This window comes from Antechinus flavipes, chromosome 1 (genome assembly GCF_016432865.1).
Source record: "Antechinus flavipes isolate AdamAnt ecotype Samford, QLD, Australia chromosome 1, AdamAnt_v2, whole genome shotgun sequence".
In the NCBI taxonomy this organism is placed as follows: domain Eukaryota; kingdom Metazoa; phylum Chordata; class Mammalia; order Dasyuromorphia; family Dasyuridae; genus Antechinus; species Antechinus flavipes.
In genome coordinates, this window is record NC_067398.1 from 714,368,088 (window position 1) to 714,389,077 (window position 20,990).

Here is a 20,990-nt window from a genome sequence, read left to right on the forward strand (position 1 = left end):
TCACAGAAACAATCAATAATTTCATTAAAGATAAGCACAACAATAAGACAACATACCAAAATTTGGGGGATGCAGCCAAAGAAGTCCTTAGGGGAAAGTTTATATCTCTAAACACTTTCAACAGTAAAAAAGAGAAAGAATGAATCAACAAATTGGGCATGCAAACAAAAATAACTAGAAACCCAGCAAAGTAAATAAACCCAATTAAAGAACTCCAAAAGAAAAATCCTGAAAATAAGAGATGAAAAAATTAAAAACAAAATTTTTATTAGTTTAATAAAACTAGGAGCTGTTATTTAATAAAAAGATGTCATAGTTAAATTGATTTTTAAAAAGAAACACCTCAAAGTAGGAGTATGAGTATAAAATGATGCAGCAAAAGGAGAAAAAAGGAGGATTAGAACAGACACAAAAATATAAAAACAGTAGTAGCAACAAAACCTACAAACATAGAAGGAAAAGAGAAGCAACTTGCCTACAATAATTAAGTTAGAGGCTCTGAGACCAGCTTTCTGGTCTCATGACACGTGCCCCTTAGGTAATTATTAAATGTATAATCTCTTTTAATTTTCATCAATTTGGGGAACTCCCAGGGGAAAAATTTTCTTCCACTAGTTCAAATTGCCAGCTGTCTGCAACTTGGGAGTGGCCTGGAACACTGTTAGGGACTAGCCTATGATTATACAATCTATACATATCTGAGGCAGGACTCAAACCTCAAACCCATGTCCTTGATGCTTCCAATGCCAGCTCTACATCATACTTCGTTTTTAAGGTAATTATTTATTTGTTATAAAACTCATGAGCTACTCATGCTCCTTTACTTTGTTTTGGTTTGGTTTTGTTTCTTTCAAATACAGCACTTGGTACATTCCCCGGCACATAGTGCATGATAAATGCTTATTGGCTGATAGATTACCTTGTTGCCTTTGAGTTTGTTCATGCAGTCCATGAGGGCAGGGTAACCTCCTGAGAATCGCCACAAATGTACTGTGAGGAGACGGAAGTCAAAAAGGGTGTCAACCATAAATACTGCTCCCTTAACCCATCAGACCATCCCTCCCAGATCTCCAACCCCACGGCCTCCCAACTTTCCCGAACCTTCATGAGTTCTCCTTCCTTTGACTAGGGAATCAGTCCCCATGATGATAGTCACAATAAGGCTGCCCTTCAAATGTCACTCAAATTATGGTGAAAGGGATTAGATTCGTGCTACTCAGCCCCAGTGGGCAGAACTAGAAAAACAATTGATTCCCTAGCCATTTTACCAGCTGATATGCAGACTAATCCAGAATCCAAGCTCTGAAGAACTTAACTCTTTCCTGCCTGGATCGCTCATCTTGGAGAATGAGCTAATTGTTGGGTGCCTCAATTGCCCACTATATTCAGGGTCTGACTCCAACCACTTTTCATTTCATGTTTAATCTCATTAACCACCACACTGTAAGTATGTCTCCTGAACTCTCCTACCCTCGTTCTGGGAAAAACCCAAATCATCTCTGTCACTGTTTTTATAAGACTAGGTTAATCTTCTCCACTCATCACTTCTTTAACTTTCCTAAACAAAACACTGTCCTATTTGGCCATCACTTCTCCTATGTGTGCTCTCTCCCCCATTAGAATGCAAGTTCCTTAAGGGCAGGGACTATCTTTACTTTTATTCTTGTATTCCTCCTTCCTGATTCTCTTATAAAATTATATATTTTTATAGAATACATGTCATGTATAAACATATAGAACATTTGTTTTTATGTTGAGTGTGCACACACACACACACATAAACACACCACTAGAATGCAAGCTTTTTGCAAGCAGGGATTATTTCATCCTTTGAATCTGTATCCCCAATAATCAGAACAGTGTCTGCCACACAGTTGGTAACTAATACTTAATACTTATTCATTAATTGATTTCTAAGCCCTTAGCACAGGCCTTAACACATAACAAGCACTTAATAAATGCATTTTCATTCATTCATCCGATCAGAGTTACAGAAAGGCAGATTTCAGCTTTCTAACAAGTGGAACTGTCCAAAAAAAGGAGCTAGCTTCATGGAGAAATAGCTTCTCCCTCCTCACTGGAGGCTTTCAAGGAAAGGCTGAATGACCTTGTTGGGAATATTACAGAAAGGATTATTTGTGGAGGATGGATTAGGTTAGATGCCTTCTAGGTCCCTTCAAACTTCTTAATTCTGTGAATAAAGACACAAAAGAGATTCTTACTTAATCTCTAGATGACACAAAGTTGGCAGAACAGCTAATTCAATGACAGAATCGAGATTCAAAATGATCTCGGCAGTCTGGGACACAGAATCACTCTGGCAAGATAAAACAGATTAGGGAACATTGCAAAGCCCTTTATTTAGGTAGCAAAAGTCAAACTTTAAAAAATAAGGTCAGGACAAGGACTGGATTACCATTTTTCAGAGACGCTATAGGAGGGGATTCATTATTCCAGTGTAAAAAGCCTTAGTGGGTCCCTTTCAACTGATTCTATGAAATCCCTGGAGAGAAGGAAATCACCGAGACTCAGTGTTGGAAGTGACCTCTCAGGTCATGTGGGCCAACCCAGACATGAACAAGAATTTCCTTTAAAACATCAATAAATTGGCAGATATTTATTAATATTCTATCATGTGCCAGTAAGGTTTATCTTGGTAAGCCAGGTGACACAGGCAGACAGATAGGTGGTGCAGTGGATACAGAGCCAAGTCAGGAGTCGGAAAGATTCATCTTCCAAAGCTCAAACCTAACCTTAGAGACTTGCCAGGTATATGAACCTGGGCAAGTTATTTAACCCAGTTTTGCCCGAGTTCCTCATCTATAAAACGAGCTGGAAAAGAAAATGACAAATGTTCCAGTAGCTTTGCCAAGAAAACTCCAAATGGGATCATAAAGAATCAGAAACGACTGACTGAACAATAAATATGCGCCAGCCCATTTTCCACTTTGGGAAGGTTTTTTGTATTTAAAAATATAAATCATAGGATCCTAGACCTAGAATTAGGACAAAAATAAAACAATCCCTATCCTCAAGGATCTTGAAGGGACTCTGTTAAGGGACTTATCAACGTGTGCATAAATAAACAGAAGTGGGGGTAGACTCATGATTTCATTGGTATGGGAAACTCCCACATGAAAAAAAACTCTCTCCACCATTGAGACAGACACTTTATCTTTTGATCATGGAAGAAGTATGAAACACAAGAATAAGATTTGAAATGTAAGTGGGAAATATTTAACAAAATAAATAAAAATAAAATTTATTCAATCTTTTGGTCCTGTCTGGCGCTTCATGACCCCACTGGGGTTTTCTTGGCAGAGATACTGGAAGTGATTTGCCATTTCCTTCTCCAGTTCATTTTATAGATGAGGAAATGGAGGCAAACAGGATAAGCTCCCAGAGTCATGTAGCCAGTAAGCATTTGAGGCTGAATTTGCACTCAGGTCTTCCTAATTTCAGCTCTGGTGCTCCATCCACTGCACCACCCAGCTGTCATTAAAAATACAACACAACAGAGATAAAATGTTGGTGTACAGCTTTCTAACTTAATGTGTAGCCAGCAAGAATCCTTACGCAGCGTTGAATGGTCCCTTATCTCCGAGTGTGACATGTCTAGTCTAGAATACCGAGGGGTTAAATAACCTGCCCGATCACACACCAGTAGGTGTCAGAAGAAGCATGAGAACCCATATTTCTCCCCTGGGAAGTTCTCCAGTAAATGTGCCTCTTGAACAGAGACTAAATCAGGATAAATTTCCCTGCAAGTCTTTGCTTTCTTCCCTTAAGGGGACGCCTGCCGCCTCCCACACCACTGAAGATGGCTCTCCAAGTTTTCCTGACATCAAACCAAAACTGGCTCCTTTGCACTTTCCCTGCTATCAGTTCTTCCCTCCAGGGCCAAGCCCAACACAGCTAATTTCTTTTCCCATAATAGCCCTTATAATAACAGAAGCCAGTGATCATGTCTCCCCTGAGTCTCCTCTTCTCCGCGCTAGGAGCTCCGAGTTCCTGCAGCATATTCTCCTACTGCATGGGATCCGTTCCCCATCCCGACTGCCATCTGGTGTAGAGTTCAGCTTATCGGTGTCCATACGAAAATACGTCTCCCACATTTTAGAAGGGAGAGAAGAAAAGGGCCCGTGTTCCAAGGGCAGCCAATTTGGGAGCTTTATACCTTCTCTGACCTCTCTGCGCCCATTTCTAGAGGGGCATGGGATTCTAAAGTGACCCCCCTGACAAATCCCACAACCACCCAGCGCAAATCCCAAGTCTACTATTTCTGGGTCTAGTAAGAGGGCAAGTAGCTTTACCCTTGGGACTTCAGTTTTCTCTTATGTAACATTACAGGGTGGGCCAGATGGCCTCTGAGATTCCTTGTAACATGAAAACGGACAGCTAAGTGATGCCATATCCCAGGGCTGGGGGACTCATCTGCATGAGTTCAAATCTAGCCTCAGACACTTATTAGCTCTGTGACCTTGGGCAAGTCACCTAATAATCCTGTTTACCTCAGTTTCCTCATCTGTAAAAATGGGCTGAAAAAGGAAATGGCAAAGCATTCCAGTGTCTTTACCCAGAAAACTCCCCAAAATGGGGTCACAAAGAGCCAGACATCACTGGAAATGGCCATATAAAACTTTAAAACTCCACGCTTCTTGTGAGCCTCAGTCCCGCTATGTCTAAAAGGAGGATGATGGGCGGATGAATGAAAAGCATTTGTCAAATAAAGGCTTATCATGGGCCAGTCATTGTGCTAGGTATTGGGGAGACAAATAGAAAAGGAAAGTCCCTCACCTTGTATAGCTTACCTACACTCTAACTGGGGAAGATAACACGCGGAAGAAAATTCAGCTGCAAGATGGATGGAAACGAGGGCAAGGTTTGGGGTCACTGGGAACTTTTGAGAAGGGTCAGAGTGGAGAGTGGCACCTGGTTCACTATGACAGGGGTAGGTTCAGTGAGCAGTCAGGGAGTGAAAAGCAGGGGTCACCAGAGGGAAGGTTAGAATGGGTTCTGGAGGAAAGAAAGGGGAGAAGCTAGGCCCTAGTCATGATCCTCCAGGCAGAAGCTGAGGTCTCACCGGCCTGGTCCTGCTCCCCATACCAGGTGTTCCAGTTCCCCACCAGTGCACAAGGGTAGTCCGGGTCCAGATGAAGCTTGGGGAGCACTGCTTCCCTGAAAAAGCAAAAAGAAGATGAAGATGAAGAGCCTTTCTCTCTCTGTACAGACATTTAGATTAGGTTATCACCTCTCTGAGATTTAGTTTTCTAGAAAGTGAAACGTGGGATTTTGGGGGGAAGATTTATACTTTTTTTGGGTATTTGGAATTCTATCTCCCCTTTCCTCTCCTATCTTCTTTTCTCTTTCCCTCCTCTCCTCTCCCCTTCCCTTTCCTTTTCTGTCTCTCCCTTTCTCGCTCTCTTTCTACTCCCTCCGATCCCCTGCTCTCTTCCCCTTCTCTTCCACCTTTTATTTCTTCCGTTCTTTCTCCCTCCCTAACTAGGCTGATAATATATTCTACTCCCCCTTAACAGACCTCCTACCTGTACTCATATACAATATCCCATTTCTGCTCTCCGGACCTGTTCACAGGCTGCGCTCATAGCTGGAAAGTTCCCTAGAGTCTCTAAGACTCAGCTCTAGTGCATCTACACGAGGATGAACCTCTCCCACCCAATTATAATTTAAATTTCTTCATATATGTTTTGTCTTCATTTAGGAAGATGCAAGTTTCATCTCAATGGGATGTAAACCCTTTGAGGGCAGGGATTGCTTAGATTTTTTGCCTTTGTATCCCCAACTCCCCAGGCAGGGCCAGGCACACAGGAGGGAATTTATAAACCTTGATTGACTGGATTAAAACAATATGGTAGAAAAAGGAAGCTATGGACAAGGATCAGCCCCGGAAGTGGGCGTAGCAGCCATGATGGCGGGCCGGGCACCCTGGTCTATGTCAGAGCCCAAAGAACAAAAGGAGGGAAGAAGACTCACGTTAGGCTGTTGTAGGTATCCAGGCACTCAGGTTTCACATTGTGAACTGCAATAAGTCAATCAGAGAAGAATCTGTTATTCTTTGACTTAGATGAATAGACTGAGCAGGGAGGAGGGGGAGAGTGACTTAAGGAAAGGGGAGAGAAGAACTAGCCCAAAATTTGGAGGCAAGAATGGAGTCAGTCCAAGAAAAGCCAGGTAAAAATCCCATCCCTGACACTTCTTGGCTATGTCTCAGTTTCCTCATCTGTAAAATGGGAATAAAAAGATTGGATATTGTTTACTTCGAGGATTACCATCAAAAGAGATGATGTATGGGACGTAGTTTGCAAACCCTAGAGCGTTATAGCAATGTCATGTGCTTCTGTTTCCTTGAGTGTGAAAAACAGTGTAAGATAGCACTTACTTGTCAAGGTATTTGTGAAGAACAAATGAGATAAATTTGCAAATAGCGTAGCACATAGTAGGTGTTATATAAAAGCTAGCTATCATCATTATTTGGTATTAGTAGAACTTCCAGGACCCCGAGAGGCCATCTAGCTATAGCAAATGTAGAGAGAGAGAGCACAGATAGGTGCAAAGTGATTTGCCTAAGGCAACATTTGCTAAGCCTTAATCAAAACTAGGAATTTCTGGTTTTTATCTTCCTCTCTAAAAATATATAAACTAAACAACCATTCACCAAAATATCTGAATAAATATTAAAAATCAAATCAATTGAGATAACATGTAAAACTTTATAACCTTCAGAGCATCATAAAAATAACTGCTGGCTAGGATCATGAAAATGATTTTTGTTATGAAGGATCAAATGAGATAACGAACAAATATAAGGGCTCAGCAAAGCTTAAAGTCCCATATAAATGTGCATTTATTATTATTATTAAAAAAGGAAAGGATATGGAGGGGAAGTGAAGAAAAAGTACAAGAAACTGCTTCTGTAAAAACGGACACAGTGGCTAAAACTCTGCTCACCCTCCCCAAGACAGCATCCTTACAACAACTTGGGAGGTGAGTGCTATTCCTGCATTGCATTCCATTTTACAGATGAGGAAACTGAGGTCGCTCAGATCACACAGCTAGCAAAGGTCAGGTTTTCCTGATTCCTGACCTGGTACCCTATCATTGAGAGACCTCGTTGCTCCCATTATATTGTGATTAAGGGGATGGATTATTCTTGCCTTTATTTGTAACCTCAGTGCTTATCAAAGTATCTTGCACACAGAAGGCGTTTAATAAAAGTTTGTTGATTAATTAATGTTGCAATTCTTCTCTTGTGAAAATGTGAACTTTCTGAGAGCAGGGACTATCTCTTTTGTTCTTATATGTCCATCACCAAACACATAATAAATGCTACTGAGGTCAGAAGCTTCAACAGAACTTTAAAAACTGGGGGCAGCTAGGTGGCGCAGTGGATAGAGAGCCGGCCCTGGAGTCAGAAGGACCTGAGTTCAAATATGGTTTCAGACATTTAACATTTCCTGGCTGTGGGACCCTGGGCCAGTCACTTAACCCCAACTGCCTTACCCTTCTCCACCCCCCCCCCCAAAAAAAAACCCAAACTCCAAAACTCATGAAGTCACAAATGCTGAACTATTTTCAGTTTATAAAAACAAACAAATGAATATTCCCCTCCCCACCTCACCTTCCTTAAAGGCTCACTGTGCTCTTGGCAGTGAATGTGACTCTTAAAGTTAGGTGGGAGAACATGGGTCTGGAAGGGAGGACGCAGCAAGCTGGGGGGGGCCTCCCCTGGACTATTAAGAGTTCCAGGCTCTTGTCTTAGGACCAGTGGCAGCCTTCCCTGCTCAGCTCAAAGAGGCCCACCCCCACTGAATCAGTCAGTCTGCCCACCCTCAAACCAGGAGGGAGTGAGCTGCACCCCAAAGTTCTTGGATCCCCCATTCCACCCTTCCAGCTCCCACATTTTATGATCTAGTGCCACTTAATTTCCTTTTGGGTAATAAATAACAAGGCAAACAGCAAGCACTTATTAAGCACTTGCTACAGGCGGGCATGTCGCTAATAAACAATTCTCCATTTTCCATCAGTAGTTCTGCTTGCTTTTAGCTCCACAGAACCCCTTCAGCCTACATGTGGGGCACCCAGTAGCCCCTCCCCTCACTTTGTGTGTTGTCTTCCTCTATTACACTCTAAGCTCCTCGAGGACAGGAACTGTCCTTTTTCTTATTTGTTTTCCCAGAATTTAAGTACAGTGCCTGGTACACAGTAGGCACTCTTACGTGTCTGCAGATTCTAGTTCCCTGCCCTCCAAGCCCCCACGGGCCCATTCTCATCCCTGACATGAAAGTCCTTCCTAACACTGATATTCTTCCAGTTACGCTCAGCAGCAGCGACCATGGAGGACACGCGTTCTGGAACCTCAGAACAGCATGATATTCCAAAGATCAATGGAGAGACAAGCAGTGATGAAAATAAGGACTTTTATATACCCAACAACGTAGGGGGAGGATGGTTTATGGAGTCTGATCTGTAACCAGTGATGGGCAATATAGATTACGGAAGGAATATAAGCTCTCTGAGGGCAGGGATGGCCTGGGCATAGCGAGCAGATAGGGTTCTGAGCTTGGGAAGTAGGAAGACCTGGGGTCAAAAATCATCTAAGACATTTACCAGCTATGTAATCTAGCTCATCTCTGGGCTTCGGGTTTCTCCTCTGTAACACAAGGAAGAGCTCAATGACTCCTCCAGTCCTTTCCAGATCTAAATCTTAATCCCATGACTGTCTCATTTTGGGCTCTGCAAACCTGGCCTGGCCTACAAGGGGTACTCTCAGCCTGGGCCATCCCTCGTCACATCTTCAATGGTTGGTTGCTCATTGAACTTTCTGGAGATGAAAGTCAACAACTCCAGGCCTTTGGATGAGATGAAAGACTACCACCTCTTCCTTAATACCCTACTATCCCCTAGCTCTGCTCTTGGGACAACTTATGTACCTCAGTGCTTCCAGGCCTTTGATTCTACCTGCCTATGGGCCAGACTTTAATGCGTAGTTTCCCCTTATTTAGAATATAAGCTCCTTGAGGGCAGAGATGTCTTCCTTTTTATATTTGTATTTCTACTAACTAGGTACATAGTAAGTGCTTTAAAAATGTTTTTTTTTTTTTTTTAAATCAATTCATTCAAAAAATCCATTCATCCTGCTCCCTAACCCTTCCAATAAAGTTCAGTGATTCTCTATCATCCCCAGGAGCAAATACAAAAGACCCTATTTGGCATTCAAAGCCTTTATAACGTTGGCTCCCTCCTCTTTTTCCAGGCTTTTACATCTTCCTCCCAGAAATATATTCTTAAACCCATGGGTCACTGGCCTCCTGGCTGCCTGTTCCATGATAACACTCTCCAGTTCTCAACTCTGGGAATGTCCCCATAGCTGGAATGATTTTCCTCATCTCCACACTGGCTCCCCTGGCTTCCTTCAAAATGTCTGCCTTCTACAGGAATCCTGTTCCAACCCTTCTAAAACTCTAGTGCTTTCCCTTGGTGCAATATTCCCTATTTAATCTGCGAGAACTGGTCTCTATACAGGTGTCTGCATGTTGTCTCCTCCAAAACCATGGGCTCCTAAGGAACTGTAGTTTGCAATTAACACAGAGTCTAACACAAAGTAGATACTGAGCCTATCCCAAAACCTTTTTTTTGCACTGGTATAGTGCCTGGCACATAGTAGGAGCTTAACAAATGCTTTCTAGTTGATTGACTGGTAAGATTTAGCAACACTTAACCTATGGCTAAAAGTCAGGGTTGCAATTTCAGAAAAATCTTGAATAATTTACATGAACTGATACTAAGTGAAGTGAGCAGAACCAAGAAAACATTATATAGAGTAACAAGAAGATTGTGATGATCAACTGTGATGGACACGGCTCTTTTCAACAATGAGGGGATTTGTAAAGGGCTGAAACTCTTGAGTCGTTGCACCGAGGTCGGTTTGGGCACTTAAGGCTAATTACCAATTGGACAATACTCTATAAGCATGTGCTTGGAAAATGGCCCTTCCCACTATTCTATGCTGGCTCAATAATTGGTGTATACAGAGAATTGTAGGAGGGACTAGGGGGTGGAGTAAGACTAGCCAGAGTCACTTTGGCAGTAGAGGAAGAGAAGGAAGGTCATGGAGATCCTGCGTCCATCCAATTCACTTCTACCCCTAAAGACCAAGAATAAAAACTAAGGACTTTTTGCTTATCTTGATCCCGGCTGATTCTGAGGTATCCAGGGGGCTAATGCAGTCATCACAGGGATTCAAGGCAATTCCAATAAACTTGGGATGGAAAATGTCATCCACATCTAGAGAGAAAACTATGGAGACCAAATTGTGAATCAAAGTATAGTATTTTCACCTTTTAAGTTGTTTGCTTGGGTTTTTTCTCCCTTCTTCTCATTTTTTCCCCTTTTTGATCTGTTTTTTTTTTTTTTTCACAGCATGATGAATATGGAAATGTTTGGAAGAACTACACATATTTAACCTATATTGGATTGTTTGCTGTCTTGGGGAGGGACGAGGAGGGAAGAGAAGGAGAAAAATTAGAAATGCAAGTTTTTGCGAAGGTGAATGTTGAAAACGATCTTTGTATATTTTTGGAAAAATAAAATATTATTAAAATAAAAAAATAAAACCTAGGGCCATTACCAAGCCAAGTTGAAGCCAAGGAAGGCTTTAGGAGAAGATCCACACATCATCATTATTTATCAAGGGATGATTGGTCAAGATATATTAATTTTATTACTCCACTTTTACCGATTGACAAATCACAGTCCTAGATAGCTGTCTGGAAGTGACTTGAACAGGGTCACACATTCAATATAAGACAGGCTGGATTTGAACCCCAACTCTTCTTGACTGAAGGGCCAGGAGTCAATATGCTGAGCTGCTTCTTGAGCAACATAAAAGACATAATAAAATAATATCTTGTTTACTCTTATGTCTAAGTCAAGCCCAAAGGTTCAGCCTAGTCCCTGGAAAAGGAACCTAGTAAGCTTCAACAGGGAGAGAAAATAAAGAGAAGGGAAAAGATTTGGAAAGAAGGGAGAAGAGGGGAATATACTCACATTGAATCTTGTACAGATTGCTGGTCTCCTTCTTTGATAGGAGGGTGGAATGGGCATCCTTCCGGGGATCCACTTTGTGAACAAAGAGGGAACGGAACCAGCTGCTTTCACTATCTTTTGAGTAGGCCCTGAGAAAGCAGAGAGGTCAAAGAGTTATGGCTGGCAGGTGGGATGGGTAGAGGAAGCCTCATCTTTTCCTCTCTCCCCCAATCTACCATGGAAATCGAGGTGGAAGGGAATTCAGGGTTGTTGAATTCAAAGTCCTCATTTACAGATGAAGAAACTGAGGTCCAGAAAGGGAGAGGGACTTACCCACAGGTAAATTTGTAAGATCATAAATATCATAAGATCATAGTTCTAAAAATAGTTCTTAACAGGCCATCTACATTAATCCCCCTCATTTTACAAACGAGAAAAGTGAGATGGTTAAAGGAAGAAAATGATTTGTTTGAGGATTTGAATCCAAGTCTTCTGACTATAAAGCCAACACTCTCTTCACTTAACCATTCTTGAATTCGTCACACATCCTGACAATCCTTAACCTCTGCCTTCTCAATTTCCACCCCGCTCGCCCATCCCAAGCCAATGAACATTGCAAGTCAATCTGTCAGGCACTGTGCCAAGGGCTGGAGCTACAAAAAAGGGGTAAAAAAATCATTCCTACCCTCAAAGAGCTTACAATCTAATAGGAGAGACAAAGCACAGAGGAGAGAAGAGAAATAGGAGATAATTAAGAGAGGAAGTTATAAAACCTGGCAGTTGAGACCTGGACAGATCTAAGAATTGATGACTTAGGGGGCCCTCAACCTATGTGAGTCTCCTTTTATCCATGGATTACTAATCTATCAATTGTATCCAGCCAAACTACTCCCATCATCCCCTTGACTACCAATGCCTCTCAAACCCTGATGAAGAGAGTCCAGGAAATGGAGCTCAAGAGCCTTGGGAACAGCTGGGCTTCCAGCCTGGTCCTGGTGACCATCATCCTGGGAAGTCGCCCCTGTGGGGAGGCAGCTCAGAAACTGCTTCTACACCTGCTACAGACTCAGGTTTTGAAGACAGGTCTTATCACCAGGGTCACGGGGTCTTTTCTGACTGACTTCCAGTTGCCGCTAGAACGTAGCTCCCGAAGGCAGTGACTGACTGTCTGACTAGCAAATGCTTTATTTGTTCATCTAATATGATGTATACGTGTTGGCCATGGAGACAGAAAGACCTAGGATGTGAATCCCTGTCTAGTTAGATCTAGTTATTATCATCCTGGGCAAGTCACTGTGCTACTCTATCCTTGTTTCTTCCTCAGTAAAATGAGGGTGAGGACCAGAAGACCACATACATCTAAGGCCTCTTCCAGCCCTCAGTCTATGAGTTCATGATGATCTCCCTATCACACTCAACTCCCTCAGCCGTTGCCCCAATCCTCCAACTCCAACCTCACTGTTGACAGCTCAATATCGGTTCCTACTCCCTAGAGACAGACGTATGAGGTGAACTCAAGCAGCTTCATCTTCCCTTCAAAACTCTTCCACATTCACCAATCCCCATTTCCTTTTCTCCAGCCTCCTAAGATATGGCGGTTCTCTTGGATTCTTGACCACATTAACTTCCTTCTCCTTAAGGAGCTGCTCTTCATTCCCATTTTTCTCATTTTCTTCTCTTTCTCCCTTCCCTTCATCATCTTTAATCTGTCTCTTTTTACCAGCTTCTTGGTGCTTTGTTACATTGTTGTTATAAAATACACCATATCATTAGTTGAGGTGGAAATTTCTCCTAATACAAGTAATATTATTATGATTTTTATTTTTCTTTTGCTGAGGCAATTGGGGTTAAGTGACTTACCCAGAGTCACACAGCCAGAAAGTGCTAAGTGTCTGAGAACAGACTTGAACTACTCATTTCAGGACTGGTGTTCTATCCACTGTGCTACCTCATTGTCCCCGCAATAGCACATTATTTAAAAGACAATCTAAAATGTTTTGACCCAGTTGAATATATTCACACATTTCTCTCTGTTACATATATTACACATTGATACATATATATTTAATGTTTTGTTTCCTTATTTTTAAAAAGATTCATATTACAGCTCATTTTCTTAAAAGTAACAGTGAAAATCTAAACTTAGAGCAGATAAGATTAGTAAGCAGCTTTTCTGTTATAATAATACATGTGAATTTACAAAAGGGTTCTGTAATTAATTTAACATCATTCTATTTCAAGAACATAGCTGTTATGTGTGAGACACACTTGTATTCATTATAAAAAACCTGAAAAATGTTCTTGCAGTAGGATGTTACTACCACATTTTTATAGGTTAAATTATGTTTGTTTTGTGAAATATAAGTCATAACAGTCCCTCTGCCCTCAGCCTTATCACTTTCCAGTCTCCTTCAGGAGCCTGCCCCCATCATTTTCATATTCTCTTCCCATCTTCCTTCTATCATCTTCAATCTGTCCTTTTCTACTGGTTCTTGTCTTGCTTCTTACATTCTCAGAAATCCAAAACACTTAAAAAAATTCCCTTGATCCTCTCCATTCAAAGTCTCCCCTATCTACTCCCTGCTAAACACCAAAGAAAGTTCTATCGTCCTTCCTCCCTCTGCTTCACTTCCTTATTCCCCATTCATTCCTCAACTCCCAAAGCTGGCTTCTGACCTCACACATCTACAGCAGCTGGTCATCAATCGATAAAGGGCAGCTGGCCATTTTTGCCATTTTTCATTCCAACTTTTCGTGACCCCATTTGTGATTTTCTTGGCACGTAGCAGGTGTTTAGTAAATGTTTACTCATTGACCAAATCGATCAATTAATAAATGTTTAATCAATCAATAAACATCCGTATTGAATGCTGTACCAAGCATTGTCGTTCGAGCATCAGTTGTGTCCGGCTCTTCGTGACCCCATTTGGAGTTTTCTTGGCAAAGATCCAGAAGTGGTTGGCCATTTCCTTTTCTTTTTATAGATGAGGAACTGAGGCAAACAGGTTGAGTGACTTGCCCAGGGTCACATAGCCAGTAAGTGTCTAAGACTAGTCTTGAATTCAGTTGTTCCAGATTATAGGTGCAGTGCTCTATCTATTGAGCTATCAACTACCTCCATTAATTCAATTACATAGAAGTATTCTTTAGGCAGATGACTCCCAGATCTCTGTAGCTTACCTGAATCTCTCTCACTGAGCACTAGGATCAATACCTGCCAAACTTTTTCACCCAGAAGTCAATCAATTGACCAACAAGCATTTATTAAATATCTACTATATGCCAGCTGAGGAGGTGCTAAACTCTAGGAACAAAACCCAAATGAAACAGTCCCTGCCTTCGAGGAGCTGACATTCTATCAGATCCTGACAAATGCTCAAATTGAACATGGCTCAGTGGACTCTGGATTTCTCCTTGCTGAGACCTATCTGCTCTGATATCACTTTCAGTCAGATAATAAGGCTCTAGGGCACTCAAGGATTGTTATCTCATCTTTTTTTTTTTTTTTAAACCAAACCCAGTTCTTCCTTAGCTCAGTACCAGGAATAGTGGGCAGTGGCAGGGCAGAAAGCTAGCCAGCTGCAATCAGGAACATCTGGGTTCAAGGCTAGCTTCAGACATGTGCAGACCATCTGAGGCAGGTGATATGAGCTATAATATCTCCCACGATAATGTTGTTAAACCCTGAGCCAATCACTTAATCTCTGAGAAAACCATGAAATTGTCTAAGCCCGGAAGCTGAAGAGATGGTGGAGACCTACACTGACGAAGGGTTTCCTCCTCCCAAAGTCCCCTGGACCTGTCGTGTCAATCACAAATAGAAACAGATCTGCATCTGAACTTCAAAAATCACCAATTATTTATGTTGCAGTGTATTTCTATTTATTTTACTAAACTTCCTAATTCCATTTTAATCTGCTGCTTCCTGGGGTTTGACACCTCTGATCCTTACAGATAATCGAGAGCCAGTTCTTATCCCTGTGATATCCCAAGAAAGGTTGCATGGTTTGTTAGAAAGGACTCAGAGGAGACAGGAGTTTAAGTCCTGCCTCTAACTCTTGCCAGCTGTGTGATCACGGGCAACTCAATTTACCCTTCTGGGCTGAAGTCTTTCGTAAGGAAATAGGGACGGGTATTTCTTACAAATACCTTATAGAATTAGAGTTGCCTTATAGGATGGTTGCAAAGACCAGTGAGATAGTGGTTGCCCAATACACAGACACACATACATATATGCATATATAGTCATACAACTATATAAGTCTAGATACACGTAAATATATGAATTATATTATTAGAATTATAGTCAGTATATTACCAACACACACACACACACACACACACACACACACACACACAAACACACACACACACACACACACACACACACACACACATAAACTTCTTAAACTATGGGTCACGACTCTATATGGGATTGCAAATTTAAGATTTATTATGAGTAAATGTTTAATTTGTATACCAATTTTATATACCTATATACCTTGGGTCACGTAAAAGTTTCTTGGATGAAAAGGAATTACGAAAGTTTAAGAAGCCTTGTTATATATTAGTAATAATAATATATATGCTGACTATTATTTCTAATAAGAAATGTTTGCAAGAGAATGAATTCTCCTGATCTAGCTCTAATCCTTCAGTACCTTGGAGAGGAAAGCTAAAATCCCTTGCTGGGTTTTATTAACTCCTCATATCTATTCTATTTTTTTAAATCAATAGCATTTTATTTTTCCATATACAAAGATAGTTTTCAATATTCACCTTTACAAAACCTTGTGTTCCAAATTTTTCTCCCTCTTCACCCCCCCATCTCCTTCTCCTAAACAGCAAGCAATCCAATATAGGTTGACCATGTCTAAAATTTATTCTTTTTTTAAACTTATTTTTAATCATTTATTTAATATTCCCCCCAGTTACATTTAAAAAATTTTTTTTTTACTTTTGAGTTCCAGATTCTCTCCCTTGTCCTCACCTCCATTAAGCCTCCATTAAGAAACCACATCATATCTATTCTGAAAAGATCCCAGCAGGGTTAGCCATATGGCAAAGTAGGTAGAGGGCTGGCCCTAGAGTCAGGAAGACCAGAGTTCAAATCCTGTTTCGGACACTTAACGCCCATTCCCTTATCAAAAAGGAAAAAAAAAATTCTAACAGCTTAAACTTTAATCTGATCACTTGCTCTAGAAGATGTTCGCTTTTGTTATCCAAGTCCTTTGTAGTTGGGAGTGTAGCCACCTTCCAGTTCTCCCCACTGGCACCACTAGCCAATACTAAACCTTCCTTCATACTTCCACCACCACTCCCAAACCATTGTTACGGTGGCAGCTTTCACTGTCCCAGAACCCTATTGCTATTCTCATCAAACATCCTATCAAAAAACTGGTTGGTCTACTACCTTCCCCATTGGTCAGTGAGCTCTTTGAGGGCTGGGCCAATCCTTTCTAAGTCTCTCCAGCACTAGTGCCTGGCACATGGTAGGTGCTCTTACGTGATTGTTGACTGACTCCCAATGGCTCCCCATGGTCTAGAAATTGATGAAAATTCACAGAATGGGGTCACAGAGGAAGTGTCACATGTGTCTGGAAAGCTTGGGTTCAAATGTTCCAATGCTTAAACCCTTCTAAGCCTTGGTTTTCTGCCCAGATGTCAGGGGCTCCAATGAAGTGATGGACAAAGAGCTTAGCAAACTGGGAGAACTATATAAATGGAGGAAACCTTAGAAAGTTCACTTAGAACAGGAAGCCCAGAGAAGGGAAACACAAAGCTACTAACTAGTTCTTTTTTTGACTATCTTTCCAAAACCTAGCACATAGTAGGTGCTTAACTGTTTGCTGAATCTTTGTTAAAGTAGTCAAGCTGGAGGTCAAACCTGGATGTTCTGCCTCCAATTTTAACATTCTTTCCAAAACACCATGCTGAGAGAAAATAAATACAAATTTCTCAGCTTGAAGGGTCTCAAGACCCTTCTAGTTCTATTTTAACTAATTATTCTTGCTAGAGTCAACCAGGCAGTATAATAAAAAGAATCCTGGATTTGGAGATAAGAAGATATGATGCTGAATTCTGCCTCAAAAATATCCTAGCTGTATGACACTAGACAAGTCACTTAATTCCTTACAGACTCAGTTTCTTTATCTATAAAATGGGTATAACTCACAGGAGTATTTTAAGGCCCAGATGAAATAGTATTTTATGGTAGTTAATATTCTTGGAGCTGGAAGGGGCTTTAAAAGCCATATTGTTTAACTCTTTCATTTGTGGGTAGGGAAACTGAGGCCCAGAAAAGAAAGTAACCTATAGTCACTAAGTATGGAGAGAGACTTGGGAATTAGAGTCAGGAGCTCAACAGAGAGGTTAGGCTAAGTAGGTCTGGGAATCCTTAACAAAGAGATCATCATTGAATCCAACAGATCTAATATGATCCTCAAGTGAAATACAAAAATGGGCAAAAAAAAGGCCTACTTTAGAGTTCTGTGGGACACCAACACTTAGTAGCTGTAGGTCACTTCCCTTTCTGGGCCTCAGTTTCTCCATCTGCAAAATGAAAGGGTTAAACAATATGACCTTTAAAACCCCTTTCAGCCTCAACAATATTAACTACTATAATATAGCGCTTTCACATTTCCACTGCTCTTAATATACTATTTCACTTGAGCCTTAAAATAATATCCGCTCTCTCGCCAAGATCACCAACAACTTTCACATATGCCTTCTCTCCTTTGACCTTGCTACCATCACTTCTGATTTCTGGATGGTCGGCCTGCCACAAACCTCGCCCACCGAGAAGGACCAAAGGTACAAAAAGCTCTCTCGCCGTTCTTTTGACGGCGGCAATTTGGAAATCGAGGAGATGCCCATCAGCCGCGGTATGCGAACGTACGGGAATACCAGTGTTCCATAAGAAATGACGAGCAGGCCGATTTCGGAAAAGCCTGAAGATTTACATGAACTGATGCTGAGTGAAATGAGCAGAACCAGGAGATCACTGTACATGGTAACAGCAAGATTTTATGATGATCAGTTAGCCTTTCTAAGCAATACAATGATCTGAGATGACTCCACAAGAGTCATGGAAAATGCCGTCCACATCTACATGGATCTAGTTTCACTTTTGTTTTTCTTTCTCCCGATTTTTCCCTTTTGCTCTGATTCTTCTTTCACAACATGATTAATATGGAAACGGGTTTAATATGATGGCTTTATGGGGAGCCAGGAAAGGAGAAAAATTTGAACTCAAAATCTTAGCAAAGTCAATGTTGAAAACTATCTTTACATTTGGAAAAATGTGGTTATCGCTAATATATTTTACATATAATATTCTGTCTTTTATGTAGCTTTTTTTGGATATTGTCTCTCCCATAGATGCTCGAGAGCACAAACTGTCTTCTGTGGGGGGTTTCCTCCCCCCCAATACTTAGCCCAATGTCTGGCACTGTTCAGAATACCCAACAGCCTGCCACTAAGAGTCAAGTGGTATTCTCTATGCAGGGGCTACAGAATTCCCTCTATGCAGGGAACAGTGAAAGAGTCCTTCTCAGAAATAGGCTTTTACTACCTACCATTTTTAAAGCTTTTTACAGCTCTTTTAAGTATATGATTTTATTTAGGCTTCTCAACATCCCTGGGAAGGTAAGAGCTATTATTACTCCCAATTTACAGATGAGGAAACTAAGGCAGTCCATAGTCAAACAGCTTGTAGGTGCCTAAAGCCTGACTTGGTCTCCGGGATTCCTGACACTAAATCTAACAATCTATTAGCTTCTTAATCTAGAAGGTCCCCTACATCTTTGTATTTTTAAAAGTAGATATAGGTTTACAAAGGAAACCCAGGTATATATGGAGGGTGCTCAACAAAGTATTTCCTAAAAATGTTTATGGACCTTAGGTTAAGAATTCCTGCTTTAGAGCCACTATTAAAATCAGTACAGAATACTATGAAGAGCAGGACTCAGACAGGAAAGGGCCTGAGAACAGGGGATGTCAGGGCTGGGAGGGGCCTTAGAACAGGGGATGTCAGGGCTGGGAGGGGCCTTAGAACAGGGGATGTCAGGACTGGGAGGGGCCTTAGAACAGGGGATGTCAGGGCTGGGAGGGGCCTTAGAACAGGGGATGTCAGGGCTGGGAGGGGCCTTAGAACAGGGGATATCAGGGTGGGAGGGGCCTTAGAACAGGGGATGTCAGGGTGGGAAGGGCCTTAGAACAGGGGATGTCAGGGCTGGGAGGGGCCTTAGAACAGGGGATGTCAGGGCTGGGAGGGGCCTTAGAACAGGGGATGTCAGGGCTGGGAGGGGCCTTAGGACAGGGGATATCAGGGCTGGGAGGGGCCTTAGAACAGGGGATGTCAGGGCTGGGAGGGGCCTTAGAACAGGGGATGTCAGGGTAGGAGGGGCCTTAGAACAGGGGATATCAGGGCTGGGAGGGGCCTTAGAACAGGGGATGTCAGGGCTGGGAGGGGCCTTAGAACAGGGGATGTCAGGGTTAGGAGGGACTGTCTTTTTTTTAAAGAGAGAATATTCCCTCAGACAGGGGATAAGTTGCTGAGGCAAGCAGCAGACTAAAGCCCAACCCTGCTGTCCAGCCTAGCTCTTGCCCCACAATGCCCCACTGCCTTCCAGGGCCTGGACCACACTGTCCTGGGGTCAGAGCCTTGTGAGGGGCTGCTCTGCATGGCCAGTCACCATGACCTTTGATTGGAGGCGGGATCACGGGGTGCTGGTAACATATTTTGCTTTTCCTTCCTATTCAGAATGTTTGCCACCCAAGAGAGGAGGTGGTGATGGGGATGACTTTAGAATCCCGTCCTGTTTACACTCAGGCAAGACCTTTGTTCTTGGACTTCAGACTCTAGTCATTTATTAACAATGGTAATACCCAAGATAAACAGCCCAACAGTTCAAGCCCAAAGCCATATTCTCTTTCCAGGGAAGAAAATAAGCATTTATTAAGTACCTACTATGTGCTAAACACTTTATAAACATTATCCTCTTTAACCATCAGGATAACTTTGGGAGGAAGGTACTATTATGATCCCTACTTTGCAATTGAAGAAACTGAGGCAAACCAAGTTTAAGTGACTTGACCAGGATCACACAGATTTTTTTTTTCTCTGAGACTCAATTTGAACTCTCATATTCCCGACTCTAGGCCCAGAAAAATATTCACCGAGCCACTTAGCTGCCTTCTAGTCTACAAGTCTCTGAACCTCTGTGAGGTGAAGGCTGTGATAACTCAGTACCACTATTCTTAGGTCTGGCCTGAAGCTCTTTACAGAAGACTTGAGGCAGTCCTGTTACCAAAGCTCTGAGACCCTGGACAAGTCACGAAACTTAAACTCTTGGACAACTTTTATTCACAATATTATCTTGAAGATCTGATCCAATGGTAAATCAAGTCTAGAAATAACTAGGTTTTAAGGCGACCTTGGAGCACACAGTAGAAATAACCTATTATTTCACTTTCATTATCCTTCCCCAAAGCAGGCAGTCAACCCACTTTATATAAGAGCACTTATTTTTTATGACTCAGTTTCTCCATCTGTAAAAAAATCTTATATTCCATACACTAATAACAACAGGCATATATGCAGCATCTTAAAGTTCACAAATCATCCTACTTATCCCTCGCAACTCCCTCATTATTATCCCCATTTTAAGGAAGAAGACTAAAGCTAGGAGTTTTCAAGTGACCGGTCAAAGGCAGAATATGAACCCAAATCCAGCATTCTATTTCTATACAAGAATCTTATGCATAAAGTACAGTTCCCTGTATGCAGTAGACACCTAATATATAGATTTGTTCATTCCCAGCTTTCATTTTTCTATAAATTAATTCCCCAAGGTAACACACAAGAATGAATTAACTTTCAAAACTTGGTCTCTCCATTCCTGGGCTATCCCGACACCATATTATGGATGGGACACACTTTC

General features: G+C 41.7%; 1 protein-coding gene across 1 annotated transcript in view; it reads right to left on the reverse strand.

Moving 5' to 3' along the window:
* NIPSNAP1 (nipsnap homolog 1) overlaps positions 1 to 20,990 on the reverse strand; it is a 40,316-nt gene that overhangs the window by 12,701 nt on the left and 6,625 nt on the right. The window contains exons 2-5 of the mRNA XM_051973076.1: positions 11,068 to 11,195; positions 5,995 to 6,040; positions 5,084 to 5,178; positions 920 to 990 (exon numbers count right to left, since the gene is read on the reverse strand). Of these exons, the coding sequence (XP_051829036.1) occupies positions 920 to 990; positions 5,084 to 5,178; positions 5,995 to 6,040; positions 11,068 to 11,195 (340 nt within the window). The remainder of the gene's footprint in view (positions 1 to 919; positions 991 to 5,083; positions 5,179 to 5,994; positions 6,041 to 11,067; positions 11,196 to 20,990) is intronic.